General features: G+C 43.4%; 1 protein-coding gene across 1 annotated transcript; it reads left to right on the top strand.

Annotated features, from left to right (window-relative positions):
- Positions 1-600: 600 nt before the first annotated feature.
- n4bp1 (nedd4 binding protein 1) lies at positions 601-18,451 on the top strand. Its single transcript, XM_079266868.1, has 12 exons — positions 601-924; positions 3,553-3,780; positions 3,956-4,129; positions 6,295-6,824; positions 7,671-8,034; positions 8,419-8,754; positions 9,293-9,528; positions 13,158-13,288; positions 13,685-13,781; positions 14,925-15,032; positions 15,817-15,918; positions 16,097-18,451. Exons 1-12 carry the CDS (start codon positions 613-615, stop codon positions 16,494-16,496), a joined length of 3,018 nt encoding a protein of 1,005 aa, XP_079122994.1. The 5' UTR covers positions 601-612; the 3' UTR covers positions 16,497-18,451.
- The last annotated feature ends 7,176 nt before the right edge of the window (positions 18,452-25,627 follow it).

The raw sequence follows: 25,627 nt of genomic DNA, 5'->3' as shown, positions 1-25,627 counted from the left end.
ACTTGACTACAGTATCTCCATTTTCTGCTACTTTATACTTTTACTCAACTACAATCTAGAGGAAAATATTATATCCGTTTTACACAACTGCATTTTTATAATTGTAGTTACTTTCCACATTCCGATTAATGTACACTTTAATACATCAACAATCATAATCCAATGGTATAATATAGGTCTACATTATTCTGAAATGGGCAATTCTGCTAAATGAGTACTTTTACTTTGGTAACTCTTTTGGTATTTGATGCTATTATTGTGTACTTTTACTTACGTCAAATAAAAAAATGCATGACTTCTCTGCACTTTACAGAAAAAATCGGAGTACTTTCACAACTGCAGATAAGGATCTTAGCCGTGCCGCGAGGAGCACAATTGTCGTGTTTTGATGACGCAATCACTGGGACTTTCCGGATACGTCATTCGGGGCTTCCGAGTTAATAAGCTAGCTCTACCTCTGTGTTCATGTCGTTAGACACCGTAAACGTCGCCTCGTTGCTCTGGACTACACACCAAAATATACCATGAAAACACCAAAGGCTCCCAACAGCGCCGAGAGGTTTGAATATTGAAGCGTCGGTGTCGGGAGCGACGGTCAGACTGAGAGGCGGAATGTCAACAACGCGGCCTCTACTCGGAATGAGACGAGTCACCGATCTAACGTGCGCCGAGCAGCCGGCCAGCAGGCTCCCTGCGTCAGCCGGGAGGCTGCAGCTAGAGGGCCCCACTGTGGACGAGTTTACGGTGCTAGAGGAGAAAGAAGATGAGCTGAAGTGTGCCAAGCCTCGAGTGGAGCAGGTTTTTAAAGTAACATTCACCATTATCGGTCTGTTGGACCACACGGGACAGCCGCACGGCAGCAAAACATCACGGCAGATATGGCTGCAGCTCCGAGGGATCAGAGACGACGTGTCTAAGGCAAAGGTGAGGTCCTCCTAAACCGATCGATAAGAGCCCACTGCGACACGGAGTTATTGTTGTTTGTTTGTATTTTATCTAACGATAAGACCAAATAACCACCAGACTGGCAGTACCGCTCAATGTCTGCCTGTTTGTGGCTCATGAACAGGTGTATCAGTGTTCCTTGATTGGCACCTCTCGGCTCTTTAGCCACACATCTCACCAGAATGTTAACTGTTATAACGCCAGAGCTGGGAGATGATGCCGTGTTCAGACTAGGTATGGCGAAGATATCTTCTGTTTTGTTTGGGTTTTGCTGGTCTATACAGGCTGTTGTTGTAGCCCGAGATACAGTTAATCAATGACTACCTTTTTAGACACCACATCCGCAGTACAAACTGTGTTTCCTTGACATAATATCAACCACCCCTTGTTTAGATCAGATATTCACTGACAGCGACAGTAGTCATAACGCTCCCAATGTAAAACCTCACTTTTAACATTGTGGTGTCAGGTCGAAGATGTCATGACATTTTATTTTGTTATCGTCACTGGCCATCAGTTAACAAAGAAGCAATGATGTCATGAGTCACACCCTTGGACATAAATACGTCATTTCAGTTTCAAAATGTTTCTGTTTACGTGTTGCATTTGTTTGTTGTTGTTTGCCTTAAGACTTCTTGCGGTTTGTTACATGCACAGTTTGTTAGCCATTTTGGGGAGATTACAACATATTGTATGATTTTCTTTCTCAGTTGGAATTTCTTTTATTGTGAGCATGTTGATATCAAGGACAGTGTATTGTGCTTGTATCAGTTATACAACCCTAATTTGTAAATGCATACTTTCCACCAAAAAGGTGAACCAAACAACAACAGTCAATTTTAGAAAGGCAGCTGGACCTGCACCGCATTTAGAGATTATACACTACACTTGCATATGCAAAACAGCTGTCGGCATCTGTGGCATTTATTTATCCCTGAGTGACTTCCCATACATCTGTCACACTTCTGCATCTTGTGTCATGGGTCCCCCCCCCCCCCCCAGAACCAGCTGTTCCAAGCTCTGCCAGTCAACCGAGAGTGTGCTGTGGAAATGGTAACTTTGCTGTCAGTCTGTTCAAGTCATGATAAGAATGACACAGGAGTCATAAATGGTTTCCTGCCCAACCATACTAAAGTGGTGCTTCCTCTAGTTGGGAAATCACTGCCATTATTCCCATGACAACCGTTTCTTGTAATGTAGTTTCACCAGTTTGCATCACTTGACCCGTGGGAAAAAAACGCTGCGTGTGATTGAAAAATAGTTCAGTTTTGTTACTTTCTCTTTTAATAATTTGCCACAGTTTGAAGCTGCTTCTCACACACACTGGCGATAAAAAGCTATCTGCTTGAATTTTAGAATGCGCAATACAGTTTGTGACTGGCTGTATTCAGTTTAATTGTAAATTGATCAATGGCTGGCAGCCAAGTGTTTGCTTTTTATTCTTGAATATGTCATGAATTGCTTTATAGTGTTTGTTTTTTTGTTGTTGCTTTGACTAAACAGAGGGAGTTTCTGTACAATTAGTCACTTTGGTTTAACGGTTTGAATTTGAACTTGAATGTTGATTCCTTGAATGTTGATTCCTTGAGGCAAATCTCCAAATACAGCTAACATACAGCCACTCTGTTTCGCCTCCATAGCTGTAAAATGTCTGAACAGAACAGAACTCTCTCTAACTGTCAATAGACAAATGTTAACCTTTTTTTTCCATTCCTTTAGCACTCTGCTTGTAACGGGCAGACGCCTGTCTGTGTGCTGCTGTTTAATACAATTAATGGTGAAAGTTGTACATAAAGCTATAAGGCAAAATAGCATGGCATACATACAGTAATACATGCTGCAGTACTCTTAAACATCTTAAAAAGTACACTGACTTTAACACTGACTTTTGCCTCCAAAAATGTCAACTAAACTAAAAACCATATTTCTATTAATAGTTTTATTTCAGCTACAATATCGCAGCCCATTTGGTGGTTATTGCAGAGGGCCGCACCTCCTCAGAATCCAGACTCATTTCATTGGTTATTCGATTTCAAAAGCCACACTCAAATATTTGTGAGCTGCTCCTCTTTCAAGTCTGACGTCCTTTCTTTCTGCGTCATCGTTGAGTCATTTTACATTCATTCTCAGTAATTTTACACGTTATTGCTAAAGACATGTGACACAGTATCTGTTAGGAAGTAACCGCACCCACCTGCGGATGATTCATCCGTACATTTCCCACAGCCAGGAGATTCCCTGAATCAATGACAGGTGTTAAGTTTCAGCGTGTGTCAGCTCCACTGCTCTACAGCGAGTTGCGTGGGCGTTTGTGTGTGCTCATGAACTGAGAGAGAGCACGTACAAGCAATTTTTCCACTAATCCTGTAAAATAAATGGATATATTTCATTTTGCCTAACGTGCTTTCTTCAGAATTTTGCTGAAATCCCAGATAGATTTTTAGAAGGATGTGTCACTAAAATTCTTGTATCGTAGGAGCCCTGTTTGGCTTCTGTTTGTTCCTTTTATCAGCGAGCGTGTGTGTTTTTTTCAGAGTTTGTTTGTGGAGTTGCAAAAAACAACACAGTCCTATATAATCACAGCATTTTCCTCTCCTTGTCATGCAGGAATATGTTCGAGGACTCTGTGACCCAGAGCTACAGAAAGAAGAGAGGTACCCGGTGGACATGCACTGTATTTTTGCTGGGGCCCGGGGCCTCTTCCTGGAAAGGCTCATACGCGACACAAGTGCCGAAGTCGTGGTGCCTGAGCCGGGCCGCCTGCGGTTGTTGGGCCGGGCTGAACCCGTAGTGATGGCCCAGAGCAGAGTTCAGCAATTCGTAGCACTATTCCAGGTAGGGGTTTCTAATGATCTGTGGTTTTACTATACAGTCGTTCAGTCCAGTTGTGGGACGGACATTTCTTTTAAGTGCACAGAGGACTGTTAATGTACCGTCAATCTAGTGGTGCAGAAGGCTTCACAGCAACTTTCCTAGTCCCATTGAAAATCTGTGTTTGTGCTGTATCCAGGAAAAGCGAAGTCTGCCGAGTGACACAGAGCCCACAGTGAAGCGAGCGTTCAAGTCCTTTGTGGAGGAAAGGGATGACAAGTACACTATGGAGCTTCTTCTGCTGCCCAGTGCCCTCAAGGAAGAGTTACTGGGACTGGCTCATAGCCCCACTACCACAAACACATCCTCCCTGGTTAGTGTATACCTTTTTTTTTCTAATAGGATTTATTACAGTACAGCAATAACCACTGTGTCTAGCTGAAATGCACTAGAGTGTCTTTGGATAACTGTAGAAACTTTAGAAAACAGTGGCTGATTTCCAAATTGCGTACTTTTAAAAAAACTTATCGTACCGTACACACTTCAGCTGCCTTGACAAAGTACGTACTGCTGCTTTTGCTCGTATGTCCGCTTTCATACTGCAAGATGAGACCTCATGTAGTAGAATATGCCAGTATTTTTGTCATTTGACATCCTATGTTTTGGGACAAACTAATAGTGTGGTAGTGGGTATTGGAACATGTACAGTAAAATTCATCGACTGTAATGTTAAACCCTTTGGCACTGTGTGACGTTCTGCCACAGCTCAGTCAAAAATCTACAAATTGTGGGTTGTTGGAGTGTAATTGTAACTTTGCAGCTAAGGTGCAAGGATTCCGTTGGTTTCATTTCACTCAAATACATCAAATCAAGACAATAGCGACGTGCATATCTCACCCCGACTGAAGGGAATTTACTTCCTGCTCTTGCCGGAGAGGTCACCAGTTTATTTGCCGATACAAAGTCTGCATCATCAGTTTGACGTCTGTGTGTGAAAATGTTTGTCAAGTGCCTCGAGGAGTCGAATTTCGTCAATATTCAGATATGGCAATGAAATGAAAAGTGTGTTCGCGTGTAAGTTAGATAATCAACATGTCAAAGTAAATATCCACAGCAAGGTATTGAAAGAACTCCTGGTTGGATGTGCAATAAATGCTAAAAACCCCAAACAAGTGAGAATTTGATTAGTTAAAAGAAGCTAGAACTGCCGATTTGACATCCACCACCACGGCCACAACTCGCGCAAGCCCGTCTTTACCTCCAGCACCTGTTTACTCCTCCAGCGTCTGCAGGGCTGTCATCTCGGGGGAAACCCTGTTGCTGTTCCAAACGGTGGTATGATCAGCTCAACTGGATCAAGTACAGTAAGGAAAAAGATGCAATCTTTTGCAAGGCCTGTAGGCGTTTTCCAGAGTCTCCAACTGAGTTGAGATTTGCAACTCTCGCAACAGACACGCTTCATTGTCGGTTGGGATGCATTTGTAGGTGTAGCTCACTGTCTTAGGTTAACTAAAATCTGGATCTGACCATAAGAAGCTGGTGCTGCTTGGTTGGAGTTTGGAAGCACTGAATGAAATGCTCAGCATAGTCTGCGCACCGATGCTCTCCTGCGGCACATTCAAACCAAAATAATATTTTTTCACAGCAGTGGAAGTGACCTGTGAAACTGACAAAAACACGAGGAAAGTCCTCAGGCATCAAGATCAACATCGCCTTACAACAGACGTGGAATAGTATTCTGAACGGTGCATCTCGGAGGCTGCTCTGTCAAACCCTGTGTTCATGATCTGGTAGTAATAGTGATTTAAAAAAAAAGAAATCTTTGCGTTCAACGAAGTAGATTTGGGATTGCAGGATGATTATGGAAAATGTTGATTTTCAAAAGTGAAACACAAAGATCTCGTGCAGTTTTACAGGCCTGCCCAAATGTTTCTATGCGTCCGCGCTGGCGACAACCGTGGCCGGAGGAGTTATGTGTTCGGGTTGTCCGTCCATCCTGTTATTGCGAACGAGATATCTCAGCAACACCTTGAGCGAATTTCTTTAAATTTGGCAAAAACATTCACGAGGTCTCAAGGTTGAACTGATTAGAATTTGGTGGTCAAAGGTCACAAAACACATCTTCAGCCATAACTCAAGACTTGATATTGTATTATGTCAATTTCACACAAATGTCTACTCGGATAAAATGATTTTGGACGGACATGAGTGGAGGAGAGGCGGTAATTCTAGTGTTTGTCCTTTGCTTCAGAATACCTTTTTACATGAATCAAAGTAAGGCAGGTTGTTACTGTTACTGTTCCTGTTCTACAGGACGTGCATCTCCAAAAACTCAACATGTCTGAGACCAAACAAAGCTTGAGACGTGTTTCTTTGAAAGCTTGACATTGTTCTATCCATGTTTTAACCTAAACTCACTTGTCCAATGAGAACGTTGAGTATTCCTGCTGGTGAGGGTTAGGACGAGCGAGTGTTTGAGGGGAACTTTGTTCTGTCCTTCTTAACCACGGTGATGCGATGCTGTGTTCCCTCTCCCAGATTCAGCTCAACCAGACGCTGCATCCCAGCATGGCCGAGGTCGACCAGGACCGCTCGCAGAGTAGCACTCCCGTGACGGAGCTCTCCAACCGCATACTCGGCACCAGCTTTGAGGAGAAAGGGAGCGGCGCAGCATCTGTCGGAGGAGGAGGAGGTGGTAAAGCAGCAGGAGCGATGGGCTCGGGTCCCGAGGCCATTCTGCTCAACGGCACGCGGCCCTCGCACAAGCGGCGCTCCTCTGAGAGCGAGAATCGCGACACAAAGAGACAATACTCCCTGGAGCGGAGGGACGAGTCGCCGGAGAGGGCGAGAGAGAGGGAGCGACAGAGAGACAGGGAGGGCCGGGGGGGCGGTAGCAGATCCAAAACGCCCTCGGCGTCGTCCTCCCTCTCCTCCTCCTCTTCCTCCTCCTCAGGAAAAGCAAACACAGTAGCCGGTGCGCTCATGTTGGACTCAAGTGAAGGAGTCTCAGATGACGGGGAGGCAGTCAGCCCAGAAACCAACCTCCGATGCTTGGTCAATTTCTTCAGGTAAAGGTCGTAATAGTTTGAGATGTTTGCAAAAACCTATTCAGGGAATTCCTTGTTAACCGGATATGTAGTTGGCGTCAAGTATAACATGGGGATTTTGTATTTACATTCTTTATTTGTGGTTTTGTGTCGGCCTATACGGGGTTCTAGATAACGGTGTGTTTAAAGGAAAGGTTTTCATATTTTAAGTCTGTATTAAAACCGTGCTCATAATCCCATATGTGCATGGAAAGACGGAACTTTTGCTGTTCCTCCTGTCCATACTGGTCATGAAGACATACCTTCGTAATGGAATGGGATTTCAATGTAAGAGGTGGGGCTCAAAACCCCACAGTCCAATTTCTGTGCCGAGTTAGTAAATCAACTGTATTTCCCTGCTGAGCAGCAGTGGTAGGATAGTGACAAAACAAGGCTGTAGCTTTGGAAAGTTCTTTCATATTTCAAATTTTTCAGGGATTTTTTTTCCTGTGGGATTAACTCGGGATTGGAGTCAACTTCCCTATTCATCACGTGACCGGGATAAGACCGGGAAACAAAAATGTCAATAGGAGTGGGCGGGACGGGAATCACAACTACACTAGGTCAGTTTTTATATCTAAAGATGCAGTTCTAATATGAATAAGAACGGGATGAGACGGGGCAGGAGTATCTTCTGTTGGAGTGGGACGGGACCTTTACTGTAGAACTGTGAGGAAGCGTTAGGAAGGCAGCCAGTATGGGCAAGAACAGCTACCATATAACTCTTTCAGTGTGCATATGGGCATGTATGAGTATTACAAATATTAAACCCGTCCTCAACACCTCTCTTCCTGTAAATTAAACAACGTTGAAACTCTTTTTCTTCAGAACCATGGGTTACCAGCAGGAAGTGGTGGAGCGCATCGTCAAGGAGACGGGACAGACGGAAGATACCTTCCTCGTTCTGGAGAAGATCGTTGAGGAAACCAAACGTTGTGAAGAGGGTTCAAACGGAGGGGAAAAAGAAAGACGCTTTAACTCCGTGTGCCCTCCAGACGCTCCCTCCTCATCCTCAGCCTCCTCCTCCTCCTCTCTGGTCTCTCGATTCCGAGAGAAGGAGCGCGAGCTGAGCAGAGCGTTGGTGGACCAGGGCCGGTCTAAAGTAAACATTAAGCCCAACCAGCACGGAGGCAGAAGCAGCGGTCTGGGGCATCGGAGGCAGTGCAGCAGCAGCGAGACCAGCACTCAGCAGGTAACGCCCTTTAAAAAACTGAAAAGAATGTTGCTTCTCAGTTCAACCCCCCCCCCCCCCCCCCATCTGATAAACCACCCAAATTCAAGCGACACCCTTGGACCATGGGGCGAGGGAAAGACCAAATCTCAATTTTTATGTCCCTGACTAGGTGTAAAGGTTTTTTTGCTTCTTTTCATGATACATTTCAGCAAATATAACGTTCTTCACCTCAGTACCTGCTCTCAGCTGTGAAATCCACATTTAATCCACCAGCCCACATCACATTTCCAGCTCTCGTATCTAAACTCCCACAGATTTTTGAAACGCAATGGGCCACATTATAATGCACTCTGTTTCGCTCCCAAATGAACAACAAGCAAACCCTATCCAATCTCATTTCAGGCCATCACCATCAAGAGGAGCTCTAGTGCTCAAGGAGGCGCAGGAAACTACGAGGTTATTACCATCGACGACGACGACGACGACGTGCTCATGAACAGCAGAACAGCGGATAGTCGGACATCCCGGATGATGACAGTGCCACACCTGGACACCCAGTCCGGATCCAGAACAGACTACTTAGCGCGGGGAGGGGGCAGTGCCTCGCACAGGGACTACCTGTCGAGGGGCGGGACTCAGACGTTGGGGGGAGCAGTGAAAGTTGAGACTGTGACGGCGCTGCGCAGCACGCCTCAGTGGTTCACGGGCACCACCACCTCCTTAACACCGACCCCCATTGTAGGTATTACCTTCAAGTCCACTCATGAATGCGTTTGGCTTTTTCGTTACTTCTCTTGGCTGTTTGATCTTCACTGTGCAGAACGATGTGCAGAGTTTCTCTCCTTCAAATGTCTATTTGAGATCAAGATGAGTTCTACAAGAACAACTTGTTTAGAAGCCAATCACGACCCAATCATTTAGTTTCATTTAAATTGAGTGTGATGCGAAAAGTTACAACGCAAACTCACTCAACATTAACCGCACAATTCTAGTATACGGTTAGGGTTAGCTTACATTCCTCATTTCTGGTTGTAGACTAGATGTTTAAAGAACCAGTTTTACTTCTGGATGAAACTGATAAACCATGAAACAAAATAAGACAATAATATTTAATTGTCTTATACAAAGAGGGACAAAAAAACCAGTATGAATCAATGTGTTTTGTCTAACCTGTCTGAATACAGATTTTTATTCCATTGAAATGTGTTTGACCAACCTTGATGCCTCCTTGTCTTTCTGTTATTTTACAAGTCATTTCTTCTGTTTTCCTGCTCAGTCGGCTCAGTCCATCCCCCGGCCCTCGGCCTCTCCCTATCAGACCATCGGCCACATGGGGTTCCACGGGGTCGGAGCCAGGACCCCTCCTGCGAACGACCCCCCCGCGCCCCCGGTGACCGGTTTCGCTCGTTTCAATCAGTCGCTGCGGACTCCCTACGCTCTGAAGTTGCCGAATGAGCCGGGACGTCCGGAGCTCAGGCACATCATCATAGACGGCAGCAACGTGGCTATGGCGTGAGTCTGCACCACACACACAAGCAAATATGAAGCCAGAAACACACTGCGCTGGCATACAGCAGGCTCTGCGCGTGCATTGATACATGAGAAGGACATTTTAAAGGGATGTATTAAATAACAGTGTGTCGTGGAAGCTGCATACCGATTAGAAACCTTCGTGTGTGTGCGTGGGTGCGCAGTGCGTGCGTGCGTGCGTGCGTGCGCAGTGCGTGCGCAGTGCACATAATATTAGTCCAGCTCACAGCATATTGGTGTCACTTCTGGTACGTTAAGACTTTTCTGTCTTGAAGCCCGACATTCTTAAAGTAAAGTAAAAAATACAAGAACATTTAGAACCAGATCTGAAGTAGAATGTTGACGTGAGAAAAATAATAATGTCATGATGTTCATCTTTATTTATGTTACTATTATCTCCGTCGGCTCACTTTTACTGTTTTAGCCGGTGTGTTTGGCTGACGGCTATCGGAACTACCAGTATACGCACATTGTGTGATGAGTCTTATACGACTTTGAGGCGATTGCTTGTTTTAGTTGTTTGACTTTGTGTGTTTCACGATGCACGAGAGGCCTTTTGTGTCGAGGCGGGAGGTTAGCCAATTGTGGGTCGTGTTCATTCAGTCACAAAATACAGCAGCGGTCGTTGCAGACACACCTGGCGGAGATCCTCACTCTACTGAGTGCACATTTCGAGTTGCATTTGTTTATGATGTTCTCGTATATATTTGCACTTCATTACTGTGTGACGTGGATATGAAATAGTTTTAAAATGTTGGGCCAGCTGTTCAAAAAGCACCATCAGAACCTGCATAACAACTTAGATGACAGTTGTAATGCCACACCTGTAGTATGTGCACCACGTTTTTTCCTTTTACACATGAAGCCATCACCCTTCCCATCAACATCGTCATCAGTTAAGGCTACACACCCACGCTCTCAGTCATACTCTGAATCTAAATGAGCCACCTGTTCGGGTGCGTAGGCCGCAGCTACAACCCTTATTGAGTGGGTGCACCAAAACTTAGCCCACGGATTCACACAATGTTGTTACTCATCACCTTTTTGTGTGTGTGTGTGTGTGTGTGTGAACCCGGCAGAGCGAAAGCAGTATCAATATGATTTGATAAGTGTGTGTGGTGGTGGGGGGAGTACTACGGGGTATTTTTGGGAAGAAAGGCTTTTTCTAGTAAAACTCTGTCTGTATTATCCAGAAATTATGCAACAACGGAAGGATTGTTTGTATCACTCTCTGCTGATCATCACAGTCTGTTAACGCCGGGTGACTTCGTCTTGACTTCGTCTTGACTTCGTCTTGACTTCGTCTTGACTTCGTCTTGACTTCGTCTTGACTTCGTCTTGACTTCGTCTTGACTTCGTCTTGACTTCGTCTTGACTTCGTCTTGACTTCGTCTTGACTTCGTCTTGACTTCGTCTTGACTTCGTCTTGACTTCGTCTTGACTTCGTCTTGACTTCGTCTTGACTTCGTCTTGACTTCGTCTTGACTTCGTCTTGACTTCGTCTTGACTTCGTCTTGACTTCGTCTTGACTTCTCTGTTTTGCGACCGCTTCTTTTTGGGCTCAGTTCTGTCTCTCCCACTCTCCCTCCCTCCTCCCTGCAGTCCTCCTGCCTCCTCTCCAGAGGACTGAACATAGCCTGAACAGAAACCTTTGACTTCACATCTGTCATAAGGGATGAGATGATACCATTGTTGTTTTTATGAGGTCATGCAAAGACGGAGGCACGGTTATACGTCTGGTAGCCTGTTAAACCGCAGCACCCAAGACTAGAAAATATTGGAAATGTTTTCACGGATCACATGAAACCAGTTGTTTGTCGTGTTCCGTTTTCTTCCCGTTTTGTTTATTTTTATTGGAAGCAAAAGGCCACAACTGCTTCAAAATGATGTCCCGGCTTCCACGGTGATTTTACTGTCTGCATTATCTCTTCCTGCTCTGGTGTCCTTCATCAATGGAACTTCCCGTGTGTGTGTGTGTGTGTGTGTGTGTGTGTGTGTGTGTGTGTGTGTGTGTGTGTGTGTGTGTGTGTGTGTGTGTGTGTGTGTGTGTGTGTGTGTGTGTGTGTGTGTGTGTGTGTGTGTGTGTGTGTGTGTGTGTGTGTGTGTGTGTGCGTGCGTGCGTGCGTGCGCGCAATGCGATGTCACACAAAATAAGTTTGTAATCTGTTCCGTGCACTGCGACAGTGAGTGGAAAGTACATCTTTGTTTTTGTTTGTGCGACGGTGGCGGACCAACGTCACTTTGCTGGAGACCTGCTAAATATGTTGTGTGTCACAGGCAGCCACACAGACCGTTGGCTGTGCGTCTCTGCTTCACCACAGCTCACGTGAGGCCAGATTGATGATCAAGTTAGTAACCCAGAGCAAAGGGAAGTTACCATAGTGACAGAAATGCACATGACAAAAACAGGGTGAACAGAAGCTCCATTCATAAGGCTCAGTTTGACCTATCGGAACAGTGTTGTAATCATTTCTCTCAGAACGTCAGTTTGCCAAATGCTCCTCCAGCACTACTTTGACTTTTTGGACTCGGGACTTCTTACATCTAGCTGGCCGTTCGGTCTTGAGTCAGATTTAATGCACAGTCAAAAAGAATTCTGTTGCCATGTAGATTTCCCCAATAGCTTGAATGATTATCACTGTCAGAAAGATGGAAGGGTTTTGAGGCAGTCTGTCCTTTAACACACACACACACACCTGAGACCATCAGATAAAGAATAATGTGTGTGTGTATATGTGTGTACGGTTTATATCTATATCTCTTTAAAAACATTTGAAAACAAATCTTTGCAGAGGACGTCACCAATGTTTTGAAGCTGTGGCTTGCCGCAGCCAGCTTCCTGCTCTCAGGGAGTTTCTTATCGCTGTTGGTGTTTGTTGGTTGTGATGTTTTGCGGTTTTCTGTCCTAACGACCCATTTGTTGTATTACAACTGTCTGACGTGAGCGTACAGACCCAAACACACACACACTGCATCTCACACCATCAGCTGACCCAGATTGTTGACGTGCAGTGTGCGTGTGTGTGGCTGCTTATTTGTATTGAGTACAACTAAAACAACTGCCATTATTCCTGTTTGCAGGGGAGACTATTGAAAACCAGTTTGACAGTCAGTGCTGACCTGCTAATATGTTAAATATTCTTCATTTCTTTTACTTGGTCGCATCAATAAGACCTGATATTTGCAGCACTTCCTTACTTTCTTCGTGTTTTTCTTCTTTTATTCAGATTCAACGATGCCCGTAGGTTTTACACATAACTGCAGGCGCTTGAACAATACTTCAGCGGTGACTCGGCTGAGCCACGCTTGGACTTTTTTGTCGCTTTGTCGCTCGTAGTGTGAACGCATCATTAGAACATCATTGACTTGTGAGGATGTAGTATGTAGAGATGGACACTTACAATTCTGGCACCTCAACTCGTACTCTCTGCCAATACGCCAGTGCTCCCTTTTCCCTTTTCGCCCGCATTTCATTTTAATTGAAATGTTATTTTTATAGTGATATAAGGCCAGAGATGTTTGTGGCACCACAAACTGAGGTGGTGGCTCACGGCATCCACATGTTCCTTCATCTCACCGTGTCCCTCTCCTCTTCCTCGGCACCTCTCCAGGCACGGCCTTCACCGCTTCTTCTCCTGTCGAGGAATAGCGCTGGCTGTGGAGACCTTCTGGAGGCTGGGTCACCGGGAGATCACCGTCTTCGTCCCCCAGTGGCGTCAGAAAAGAGACCGATTCACAACAGGTACACATGTCCGTACAGCGCTGTCCTGAAGAAGCAGAAGAGTGATGTGCTTCTCATTGTTTGGGGCTCTAATGAAACCGTGATTAGCAGGTTTAAGTGCCGACTTTGAGCTTTAAGCTGTGTTTAAAAAGTGGTATAGACTTCTTTTTTTTTTTTATACACTTGTGTTCAGTTACACATTCTTTTACATGTTACCGTATCCTGTTAAATGTGGAAATGTAATATCATTTCATACATATTCATTTCAGACCTTGTGAAAGAAACTAGACAATTTTAGACACTTGAAGGTGCCCTTTGCTGTGGGTTAAACCCTTCTAAACAAATTGTCTGTGTTTTCTTCCTTTCCCATTTTTATTATCATGTAATATGAATAGAATTATTGTTATCTTATTACAGAGCAGCATTTTCTAAACCAGCTAGAAGACCTGCGACTGCTCTCCTTCACTCCCTCCAGAGAGGTGTGTGGCCAGAGGATATGCTCACATGACGACAGGTACACACACACACCTACACACACACTTTTCTTAAACCTTTGATGAAATCCAACTTCTTAGAGGAGAGAGTCCACCAATCTTGAGTTCTTTACATCCAGACAGCGACATGTAGACACAGCAGACTCTGGCATTGAACCGCTCCGTTATCTTTCTGTTCCCTTATGAACGTATCTCTTCCTAAGCAGTGAAATGAAGCATTTTAACACCGAGTCCCTTACTCTCACCTCACCCGTCACCAACTACAGTCACACTGTATTTGCATGATAGAGATGAGTAAGCTTATTAACTAGCGGACAGATTCAACAGTCCAAAAGTGGTGTAATATGAGTCAAAATTCTGCAATAACTGCTCTGTAATTGAACCCTGATTGTGAGTTTTGAAAGCCAGATCTCTCAGGACCTTAAAATTGATCAGCACATAGTAGGGGTGTAACGGTTCACAAAATCCACGGTTGGGTTTGGTACAATACAGTGGAGCCACGGTTCGGTACGTTTCGGTACAGTAGAAAACTATAAATGCCAGAGAAATGTACTTTATTTTAAAATATATTTATTCATTACAACTAACATCATGAAGTCATTCTTTGACTTTGAACAATGATGGAACTATACCTGAGTGACCCATCTTCTGGGGTGTCTTCTTAGCAACACATAAGCATAAAAAACAAACTGCTCCTTAATGTTATGTAGTATTGTTACTTACATCTTGTATTGTTACTTACATCTTGCTTACATCTTGTATTGTTACTTACATCTTGCAAAAGAGATTTTTAATCTCAATGGGACTACCTGGTTAAATAAAGGTTTTTAAAAATATATATATATATTTTTATATTTTTATTTTTTTTCAAACGTATTCTGTTCGTCGTGCGTACCGAACCGTGAGCCTCGTACCGAACGGTTCAATAAGAGTACGCATACCGTTACACCCCTAGCAAATATATACATGTTCTCCCAGATATAATGGGTCATTTGTGTTCAGGGTTTGTAAAGATTAACGTAAAAGTCATCCTGACTCAGCAATCCTCCACCGGTGGATTCACCTCTTGTGTGAGCCGTGAACGAGCGTCTGACCTTTGAGCGAAGGGAAAATCCAGAGTGTCTAATCTACACACTCACACACACACACTCTCTCTGTGTTAGGTTCCTGCTCCACCTCGCAGACAAAACAGACGGGATCATCGTAACCAATGACAACCTGAGGGACTTTGTCGACACCTCGGACACCTGGCGCAAGATCATTCAAGAGAGGTGATTGTGTGCTACGTATACACAGCAGCTCCGTCAGTCATTCGCCTCTCCGGGGTACTGGAAAGTCCAGCGAGGCAGACCGCCAGCTGGCTTACAAATGTTAAGGGCGTCGGTTACTATTTACTGGCAGTTTATTTACATTTACTACCATTCCTGTTGCTCTTAAAGGAAGAGCAAACAGAACCCAAAGAGCACATTGACGATGACGTGGGGAACAAGACTTAGAAGGGTTGTTGGACTGATATGTAGACCTAATGCATAGATAGGTTTTTGTTTGAGTCATATGAAATACAAAACATTTAATGAACTGTAATTTTCTGTAATTTCATTTTGATTTAACATTTTAAAAAACATGAGAAATGGATATTATTAGGACAACTGGTTTAAAACGCTCTACAGGTTTAACCTGTGTCCCCCATTCGACGTGATGCTGCCGTCACTGGTTAATTCCTGGTCAGACTAGTCTGACCAGCTCAGGCGGATTAGTTAGACCTGTGCTTGTGAAGCCACGTTGGATAATGTGAAATATGTCCAATAGACTTGGAATTATTCTTCTGTTTCGATAAATTTTTGACCATCAGAAAACTTGCAAGCAGTTTGTGTTATTTCTTGTAAACGTCCACATTAAAAACGGCTCCGAGTTTGCACTAAGGATGAAGATGAAGCAAAGGCTTTCCTTCTGTGCCCTTACCCTCTAAGGCCAACATTTGTATTCGTTTAGACATTAGTCGACAATAGAATCACATTTGTGTAACGGTCATATTTCATTCCTGTTCACTGATAGGTTGCTTCAGTTTACTTTTGTGGAGGACCACTTCATGATCCCTGATGACCCTCTGGGGAAAAACGGACCTCATCTCAACATCTTCCTGCGTAGAGACAACAGGTGTGTTTCAGCTGCAGGTGTTCGTTGGGTTAGAGCCGAGAGGGAACCTGTGACATCGATCCTTTTTATGTTTGTCACGTCATGTAAATACTTTCACTCGTGATACGATGAGCTAATGAATGTTGAATTATTGTTGTGGCAGTGTTTTCTCACCGCTCTCTCGATTCCTCCCTGTCAGGAGGGCTCCAGTCATCCCTCCCCCTCTGAGACCCCCGGACTTCCGGCCGTCCTCCCAGCAGCAGCAGCCGCTTTACGTCCAGGCCCTCCACTCCGCTCCTCGGCCCCCCGCCTCCGCTCCTCGGCTCCCCGCCTCCACGCCGCGGCCCCCTACCTCCCTGACGCCCCACCCCCCCACTGTGCACTGGCCCCACTCCGGTCCCCCCGAATGGCACCTGCCCCGCCACTCCCATTCCCTCTCGCCTTCACCCCCTCCCCAGCGGTCGCCGGGGGAGACGTCGGAGCTGAAGAGGAAGCTGTACGACATCTTCCCCGACCAGAAGCAGCGGATCGACCGCATCCTCAGCGACAACCCGTACATGAGAGACCTGAACGCTCTGTCTGGGCTGCTGCTGGGATAAATATCTGGCTCACGGACAATCGGCAAACACACGCAGTACATATGAACACGTATGCAAGAATACGCACGTGTCGGCATAAAAATAATTTATTTCACCATTTCTTCTAGCCTGGAGGTGATGTGAAGTTTTTGATTTTAATATTATTTTCCGCAATGACCGATTGGCGAAATGTCTTTTTCCGACTGATACTTTTCTCGCCCTGCTCTTTGCTCTCGATTACGGTGAACAACGCCGGCGTCTACAGAGCCAGAATGTTAACACATTGCATCCGATGGTCCTAAATCATTGCATATCCTTGACAGACAGTCCGGAGGTTCCTTGAATGTGGGACCACTGCTGGGAGAAAATGTTTTGGACCAACAGCGGTGAACTGGTCACACTGGTGCCAGTGGCTCCAGCGCCGTACTTGACGGGTTTCCTCTCCTTGTTTACCATCAAACTCCAACACGTCTCTGAATACACACACGCTGAGCTTTTTATGGACATAGACAGGTTTTGCTTATTCTTATGTTTTCAACATATTAGTTCTACACTTGTTATGTTCTTTAACCAAGTTGTTTAACTCGATGTCAGTGAGCAGTTTCAGCATTCGATCAGTGACAGTACTACTTTTTTTTTGGGCAGTGTACTTCTAGGAAGCAAGATGAGATCACTGGCTTTAGCATCATAAAATCACTATTAGTGACAGTTAATGTTGGACAGAAATCCCCAAAAGTCATGTTTGGATATTAGACACAACTTGCCACATTAAAGAAACACCTCTAGGCATGTGTACGGCCAGTATTTTTAAGCTATATAGATGGGCAGTTATGACCGTGTCTAGTCCTCTCATTATCTCTGATTTAGTTCACTATATGTATCTTACATGATGTATAACTACAGGCTGAATTACTCTCACTTAGCAATCCATTTCTCATATTACAGCAGCACTGCCCGTCTCTATCCCTTTGAAACATCCTGGCCTTCGCTCCTCAAATGATTTCCTGACTGAATCCGACATCACCAATTCTTTACCAAATGTCAAAACAATAACAACTAACTTGTAAAAAAAAAAGAGCATCATTCTTCTTTAGTCACACATCTTGAGTTTGATAATTTAATATAATTGAGGATGCTTTACCGTAGAATTTCATTGTTTGGCAGAAATGTGGCTGAATAATCAGACGTGTTTGAGTTTCATCACTATGACATAACCCCCCATCATGTCCTCCATCACCGGAGACGTGTTCCAACTGATCTCTGAAAAGCTGCGGAAGAACTCTGGTGCTGAAACTGAATTTTCTACTCTGGTTAGAGATGTGGCTGACTGTGTCCCCTGCATCAGTTGTTCGAGTTCGATACACTTTAAACTTGTGTTTTCAGGAGGATGCGGCCACTAGTTCTACATCGGCGTTCTCCGTTTGTAAGTCCACCACACTACAGGAGTTTGGATTTATCCTTTATTGATTGAGTTAAAGAATCCACTTTAATTTGAAATCACACACCGTACGTTTGCTCGGCAGAAGAAAAATCTTGCAAAGACTGCCGATATTTTCATCTTCCATTTGTAATTAGTGTTTAATAGCTCAATTGAATGCACTGAAGGTAAGTGATGGTGTAGTGACTAAAGCAAGGTTCCATCGATGAATCGTCGGAGGTCTTGTGTTTTTTTTACCCAGAGAATGCGGGCTGCAGCTTGCATATTTGATGTGCATCTGAGTTTTGTAATATACACACATTTTATCTCCTTGTAAGAGAAAAAGAATCTGCACAACAGTTTTACAAGGTGTCTAAAAGTAAGTTTTGTTTGTACTTGCTATGTTGTACGGATTACTGAAGGATTTTCTGTTTTTGTTGTATCATAATTCTTTTGTGTATCTTGATTTTTGTTTTTTGTAAATAGAAGCATTTTTGGCTACGGTGCACATCTGGTTTTATGTATGTGGAAATAAATAAGGCAGTCCCCATAAAACATTTTTTTGGGAGTGTAGTTTTGTGTTTGTTCATATGTCCACTCATCTACCATGTTTCAAATGTGTGTTCCTTCAATTAATTTTTCAGAGGCAACAATACTGTGATGACAAAAAGTTAAGAATCACACATTCAAAAGAAAGTTTGCGTCATTTTGGGTAAGGCGCTCATGTGCTTTCTTTGAAAGAGTTTTATTAAAAGACTGATATCACTCTTCTGGACAGGAAACGGTCTTGCACATAACCACCAGTGAAGGTGTTCGTACAATAACCCTTTAGAGGTGCTGGTATTATGATTTTAATACCTGTGACCAGAGTCAGGACGGAGGTTTCCCCGCTCCTAGTCTTTATGCTAAGCTATGCTAACTGGCTGCTAGTGGTAGCTCCATATTCATCGTACGGACATGAGTGGTATTGATCTTCCCGTGTAGCAAGAAAGTGAATATAGGTGCATTTCCCAAAATGTTGAACTGTTGCTTCATATTTTTAAATCGTAGTTACAAGTAAATTACATTATGTATATATTATTGAAATACATTGAGCAACATTATTTTTGTACAAATTGGCAGTTTTGAGTTGTTTCCTGAACTCTGATCTATTTTCCTGTTTTTCTAAATATTTTTAGTCGTTGCCTAGTTGGGATTCCATATTCTGTACCAAAGTTATTGACAATCCATGACGATAGTTATTGAGATATGTCAGTCTGGATCGGCTGACGTGACCATCCCGAGAGCCAAGTCGATACAACAAAACATAGTGCAGCTGGCAGATTTTGATGGAAACTTCTAAATCCTTGATCCTTGCAAGCAGTTTCCAGGTCAGGCTGGCCCACAGTGAGCACTCCAAGTTAAAGTTATTTTTTGCCATTAAAAAGTACAATTAAAATGCGATGACATGCATCTGCCCTCACGCTCTCAGCCCTTAAAAACGACATGTAAATTAACTCTTTTGGGCATTTTCCTGAGGGAAGGAATGAGAGGAGTCCCCCATGCTGTTAATACATGATCTCATGTCTTCATTGAGACATCCAAAAACTGTCCACATTTAGGGTCGTCTCAATCAAAATGAATAACTACCCAAAAGAACCGAACATTGATCGGTTTCACTGTCACGAGATGGAGAGCTCTATTTTCGAGAGACAGCGAGATCCTTCTTGTGGCACTGGCACCTCAGCGTCACTCTGTGTCACTCAGCGTCACTCTGCGTCACTCAGCGTCAGTCTGCGTCAGTCAGCGTCAGTCTGTGGCAGTCAGCGTCACTTATTTTCAACAAGACAGCACCCCGTCGTCATTGGGCAGTTGTGTGTGTGAGACGATACACATGTTGAACATCTTTTTTTTCTTTTGGAAAAATGCATTAGAAAAATAAAAAGAAGCGGAAGTTCTCCGCCCTGCTTTCATCAGATTCTGGCTTTATAATGTTTTAAAGGTGCTCACTTTGCCGTCATCTTCTTTGCATGTCTTTGCGCAGTGGTTAGGCCTCCCAGTGAGCATTTTTCAGAGCATTTTTCCAAGAGGTTAAAAGAGTATGCTCGACATTGAAAAGACGTTCAGAATTGGTTCTAAAGTGAACGTTTTTTCGCCGACTATTTGTAGACGTTGAAAAGACGTTCATGCTTAGACCAGATTTAAACGTGATTTGCAATACTATAATTTTTGGTCCTCCACATTGTGCTAATACTAATATATCATGATTTAGAGGCTTACTAAGAAACCACATCCACATTTATCAGTTGAAAGCCAGTATTGGACATCACGTTGATAGCTGGTCTAAACGTGAGCGTTGAATCAACGTCTACAAATAGTCGGCTAAAAACCTTTCACTTTTCACCGTGTTTTAACCGTGTGTTCAACCTCACCGTGTTTTAACCGTGTATTCAACCTCACCGTGTTTTAACCGTTCAACGCCAAAATGCTTACAGTGCTTCTGGGTATATAACACATCAACAGTTTCCAATTACAGGACAAAAGACCAAGTGACACAGCAACAGTTCATTTGTATTTATTAAAGCACAATATCAATATAACAATGTTCTTTATATAAAAACATAATCTCCTTTTCCTTCTTTAAATGTCGTTTTCAAAGCCACACAGGAGCCTGTTTCAGGAGATCTGCCATATTTTCAAGCTGGACATCTGTAAATAAAACAAGTGTTAGAAAAACATATTGACTTAGACCAGTTTTGAACGTCTCTACACCGGAGACCATAGACGTGTCTTCAACGGAACAATGCTGACCTGGATATTACACAATATTGTTTATATATTGCCATAACCCAAACAACAATGTTTTGACCATGATCTATTAACGTTAGTACAGTACATTAACTAACACACATGTCTGCTGTTTACTGTTTAGGTTTACTGTTCGTAACATGCGTTCTGACGCACTTTCACAAGCTTTGCCACAGTGCACTAAAGATACAGACTTTCTCGCTTTATTGCTCTTGCAAAAGGTTTGAAAACACACTCATGTTCATGGCACAGTGTTGCCAGAGTATGAATAAAAAACAATTAACATTATTTGACATTGGTTAACTCTGCATTTGACTTTCTCTCTCACCTCCTCACACAGCTGCTTCAGCATTCAGATGGCTGTCGAGCTGTGGTCATGTGCTTCCACAGCGCAACAGGTCGGAGTCACTTCTGCAGAGTGTTCACTAGGGGGCAGTGTGCACTGAGGTATGGCCGCCGCAGATGCGCTTTCTCTCAGCTCACGTGCAGAGTAGTGCATGATGAAAGAGGACAGACTGCAGAGCCTCCGCGGAGGAAACGGATCAGCATGCCATCGCATCCCAGCAGAGACATGTTCTCCACTGTAAAAAGAAGAAATAAACGCATGGATGGATATTTTCAAACTCTAACTCAAAATGTCTTTCATTTGAGAGTATGTAACATACAACAGTATGTTATTGTTTGGATGGTAAAGGGACACAAGCATCCTGGGTCTGCCACTAAAGAGTTGATCTTAGATCGAGTAGGGTTTTAATTCTCACTCACGTTTGATGGTGATATGGTTTGTGGTGTTTTTATTTGAAATGTGGTTCACAGGTAGAGTACTCGGTGCTGCAGCAGGTGGTTGGCTTCCTGGTACACGCAGCGGTACAACCCACACTGACTGTTGTGGCCTCTTTATAAAGCCCCTGTGTCTCAATACAACTATTAACACCTTTATTTTCTTCTACAAGATACAAATGATTAAAACAGAGTTTTAAAAAAGCCTTAAACTTCAGATCAGATAAAAAAAACCTTTTATTTCAGTTGTGGATGAATTCAAATGTATTCTGCCTCCTCACCAGCGATAGCTGAGGCCAGAGGCATTGTGTTTTTGGGTTGTCTGTCGGTCCAGGTCCATTCTCATGAACAGGGAAACCTGGACGGAATCTATTTGGCCCGAAAGTCCATCTGGACTCGTGGATTAACTGATTTGATTTTGGTCATCAAAGGTCACTGTGACGTCAACAAAAACCCAACACCATAACTCAAGAATTCATACGCTTATTATGACAATTTCACACTAACGCCTGTTAACATGATGAGGTAATGACGTGTTGGACGGACATGCATGTAAACTGCATTGTTGGTGGAGGACATACTACCGCGAGGTGGTTTTATAGTTTTGTTTTTTCCTATTTTGCTTGTGATGATGAGATCCATGATTGTCCACAGGCGTGATTGATGAAGACAGCAGACATGCACTCGAAGTTGGCTTAAGAAAAAACATTTTATATTGCTGTTTGCACTCCATATAAATTATTGATTCAATTGAATTTGAAGTGTTTTGTTTATATCGATTGAAGTATTCAGTTATGCTGGCTGACAGTCCCATACAGTTAAATCTGTGGCTTGGTTTATTGTAAGGAAGGACAGATGTTAGTAATTATGAGGACTGTGGCTTAAATTTCATCTCCAAATCTACAGGCTGCCATCTTTTTGAGCTCTTTTAGCTTCAATTTGAGTTACGACATGGCACATCTCTGTGAGCAATGTTTATAGTGTGGAATTCTATTGAAACAAACTGTTTGCAATAACTGTTTCAGTTGTGGGGGGCTAAGAATAGAGGATGGCTGTTCTTTACAATGCCAAAGCCCCCTCAATAACTGGTTTTAAAGTGTTGCATTCTCTTGTGTGGTTTGTTTTAATGAGAGTTGTGTTTTTGTAGGCAATCGGGATAATCCCTTTAGTCTGGTTTTTTATCATTTTAAACACGGCCTTTAAAACCATTTTTGTCTTTAATCTTTGTCCCAAGCCCGAACAAATGTCCTGATTAGGGCCCTCGTCACCTGTTAAAAAAATACATAATGAATATTATTTTACCAGCCGCAGGAGATGAGACCCAAGCTGTGAAACATTAAATACAATGGATGCTAATATGCTCTCTAGATTCGTGGTGACAGTTTGGCGCCACCAAACCCCAATGATTTACATTTGCATTTCTGTTATTAGACAAACTGGGCCTTCCCTCACTCTCCTGCTCGGTTTGTTAGAGGCAGGACAAAACTTCACCTTTTCGCATTGAGTCGATCAGGAAACGCTCAGCTCCACCCAACTTGAACCTGAGCAGCGGCCTAATGAAAGGCCTTTGACCAACTAGCATCCCCCTCCATTCCACCTCTTATCCAACACATTGCAAAAACACTTTGCTTTAATATGAAATATTTAGCTGGTCAAATTGTGGTAGTATTTTTTACTAGACTGGTTTTATTTAGTTTTTTTAACCTTTTCTAGTCATTTTTAAAACACTTTTAAACACGCATTCAATATCCTTACCAAATAAAAACAGGAATCTGAGGGTTAAAGGTTGTGTTCATGTTTACACAAGGGCTGCCAAAAGGAACTCAATCCTGCTGGACTGAAACCTATCGCTGTACTTCCTGGGAGGATTTTAAAGGGAAGGCTGCAGGTGTTAAGGAGCGCACGCCTTCCAGCCACTTTGCCTCCGTGCAAATGTGTGCGTTCCGTGTTTGAGGCAGATCAGATTCAGACACGTGGACTGAGGTTCAATTATTGTGCCTTTGTTTTTCTTCACCCAGAATAATTCGTTTTTTAAGAACCTCGTTTGAGATCCACATTTTCATACTGTTGCTTATTTTATGAGTTAATTCCTTATCCCTCAGAGCCAAAAGCAACTCTCATGTAGTAACGCAGACCAGGAGCAGCATTACAGAAGCAACATGTGCCTCTTGCAAACGCAAATGCAGGTGGCTTGTGACGCAACGTGTGAACCCAGAGATTATTCCTCGTTTGCAGTAAGAGAAAATAATAAAAATACAGATTATAATCATGCAGGTCTGCCTCAGCCAAAAAATCTGCCCTGGGGGAATCCCCTGGAGGCCAGGTATTCTATTTTGGGACAGATTGGTGGTACTTCTTGTAAGAGGCCTTTGCATGCAGTGTATACCTTTACTGTACAACTTTGAAAGTAACACTGTTTGACTCAGGATTGCAGAAAGAGAAGAACAAGTTTTTTTGTCTCCCTATGAATTTTTAGCATTAAACCCTTAGACTACACCACTCTTAAACAAGTGCTTTTGTATTGAATCGTCTTAGGTTCTATATGACATCCCTAAAGAGTTGGTTCATTCTAAAAAATATTTTAGAAAATATTTTTTTAAATATAAATAATCATAGAATAATAACAATATTTTGTCATTTAAAATGTTTTTAATAGTCCAAATCACTTGAAACCCTTCAAAGGGCAACAGTGGTAAAGGCAGCACTCACACACACACACACACACACACACACTCAGATCCAGGTAAAATTGATGTGGCCTGGGTTTATGCTAAATGTTTTATCTAAATTGGGTTTTGTAATGTCATGACATCTTTTTCTCTGTCAGACACATACAGCAAAAATAGGAGTCTTTGAGGCTTGTGGTCGCAGGATGTGATCGTGCCTCCTTCCACCACTTCTAAGCAGAAAATGGGGAAATACTGGTGCCTATTACAGAGTTGTGGCTTTTGCACACTTAATGAGGCCACTCAAGTCTGTGCCACTGTTTCCCTGTTTCTCTGAGTCAGACCCTCAATTGCCTTTCTTGTTGCTCCGCGGTCCTGTGTGTGTCATACACAGGCCCGTAGTTATGCTTATAAAGACACAGACCATGCTGTCTGTGCTGCACTTGTGCTTTCATCACTGCCCCACAGACCATCATTTAATAGCCAGATTTCATAATCACATAATTACATTAGTCCACCGTAAAGTTACTTGGTGCCCATGAGGACTTTAGACCACACGGCGGGCTGGTCGGAGGAAAACATGACTTAATGTATTGTGGGGCAGAGTTTCTTCAGCCAAAGAAATAACTTCTTCTGTGTGTCACAACTCTCGTGTCCTCATTTTGGGAACCCTCATGCAACATGTCATGTGACACATTTTGGACTTCCGCACATGCCAGACCAGACTCAAGACTGTCACAGAGGAAGGAATGGTTGGACATTTTGGAAAATATGCTTATGCGGAGAGTTAGATGACAACATTGGCATGTCTGTGTGATAAAAAAAATGAAGCTGCGGCTAGTTAGCTTAGCTTAGCTTAGAATAAAGACAGGGAGGAACAGCTAGCTAAGCTTTGACCAAAGGTGATAAAATCAGCCGATCAGCACCTCTTACTAATTGTAATATCATATCTTCGCTATGCTTTTTTGATGCCTTTTTAAAGATCCACCCAGCGGGTTCCCCCTTCTTACCCTCTTTTGACATGCTAGGCTAACTAGCTGCTAGCGGTGTCTTCATAATATTGAGTTTATGAGAGTGTCCTTTTGACAGTTTCACAATACGAGCTGCCACAACAAGCATAATGACGAATAAATATGATAATGTTAGATAAAACATCATATTTTCAGACAAACATATTCCGGGAAAGACGCTCTTGCACCGTGGCACATCAGCAGCATCCAAACAGTAATGCTTCGAAAGCCACACACATTCCCCATCCAATCCGCTGCCAGCCTTAAACTCCGACTCGCAGACAGCATACTTGAGCTGGAGCTTAAAGGACAGGGGTTCAAAGCCAGTCCTGTCAAGGGTTTTAAACAAGAATCTCAGCAGCACACAAGTCCTCAGTGAGAATCCTGAGAAACCCACAGCTGGGAATTTGCATCGGTTTCGGGTAAAGCACTGCCAAACAACTTTATGTCTGGAATTTGGTGATGAATATTTCTGCCTGCTCCTTCTTCCTC

Source organism: Melanostigma gelatinosum (assembly GCF_949748355.1).
Source record: "Melanostigma gelatinosum genome assembly, chromosome: 1".
In the NCBI taxonomy this organism is placed as follows: Eukaryota; Metazoa; Chordata; class Actinopteri; order Perciformes; family Zoarcidae; genus Melanostigma; species Melanostigma gelatinosum.
The sequence above is the reverse complement of the archived record's forward strand: the minus strand, read 5'-3'. Positions and strand labels throughout refer to the sequence as shown.

Excerpts from the sequence above, each read along its gene's own strand:
- n4bp1 (XM_079266868.1), top strand. The coding sequence starts at position 613 with ATGTCAACAACGCGGCCTCTACTCGGAATGAGACGAGTCACCGATCTA. Across the intron at positions 9,529-13,157 it reads GGCAGCAACGTGGCTATGGC|GCACGGCCTTCACCGCTTCT; the intron begins GTGAGTCTGCAC and ends GCACCTCTCCAG. Across the intron at positions 13,289-13,684 it reads AAGAGACCGATTCACAACAG|AGCAGCATTTTCTAAACCAG; the intron begins GTACACATGTCC and ends ATCTTATTACAG.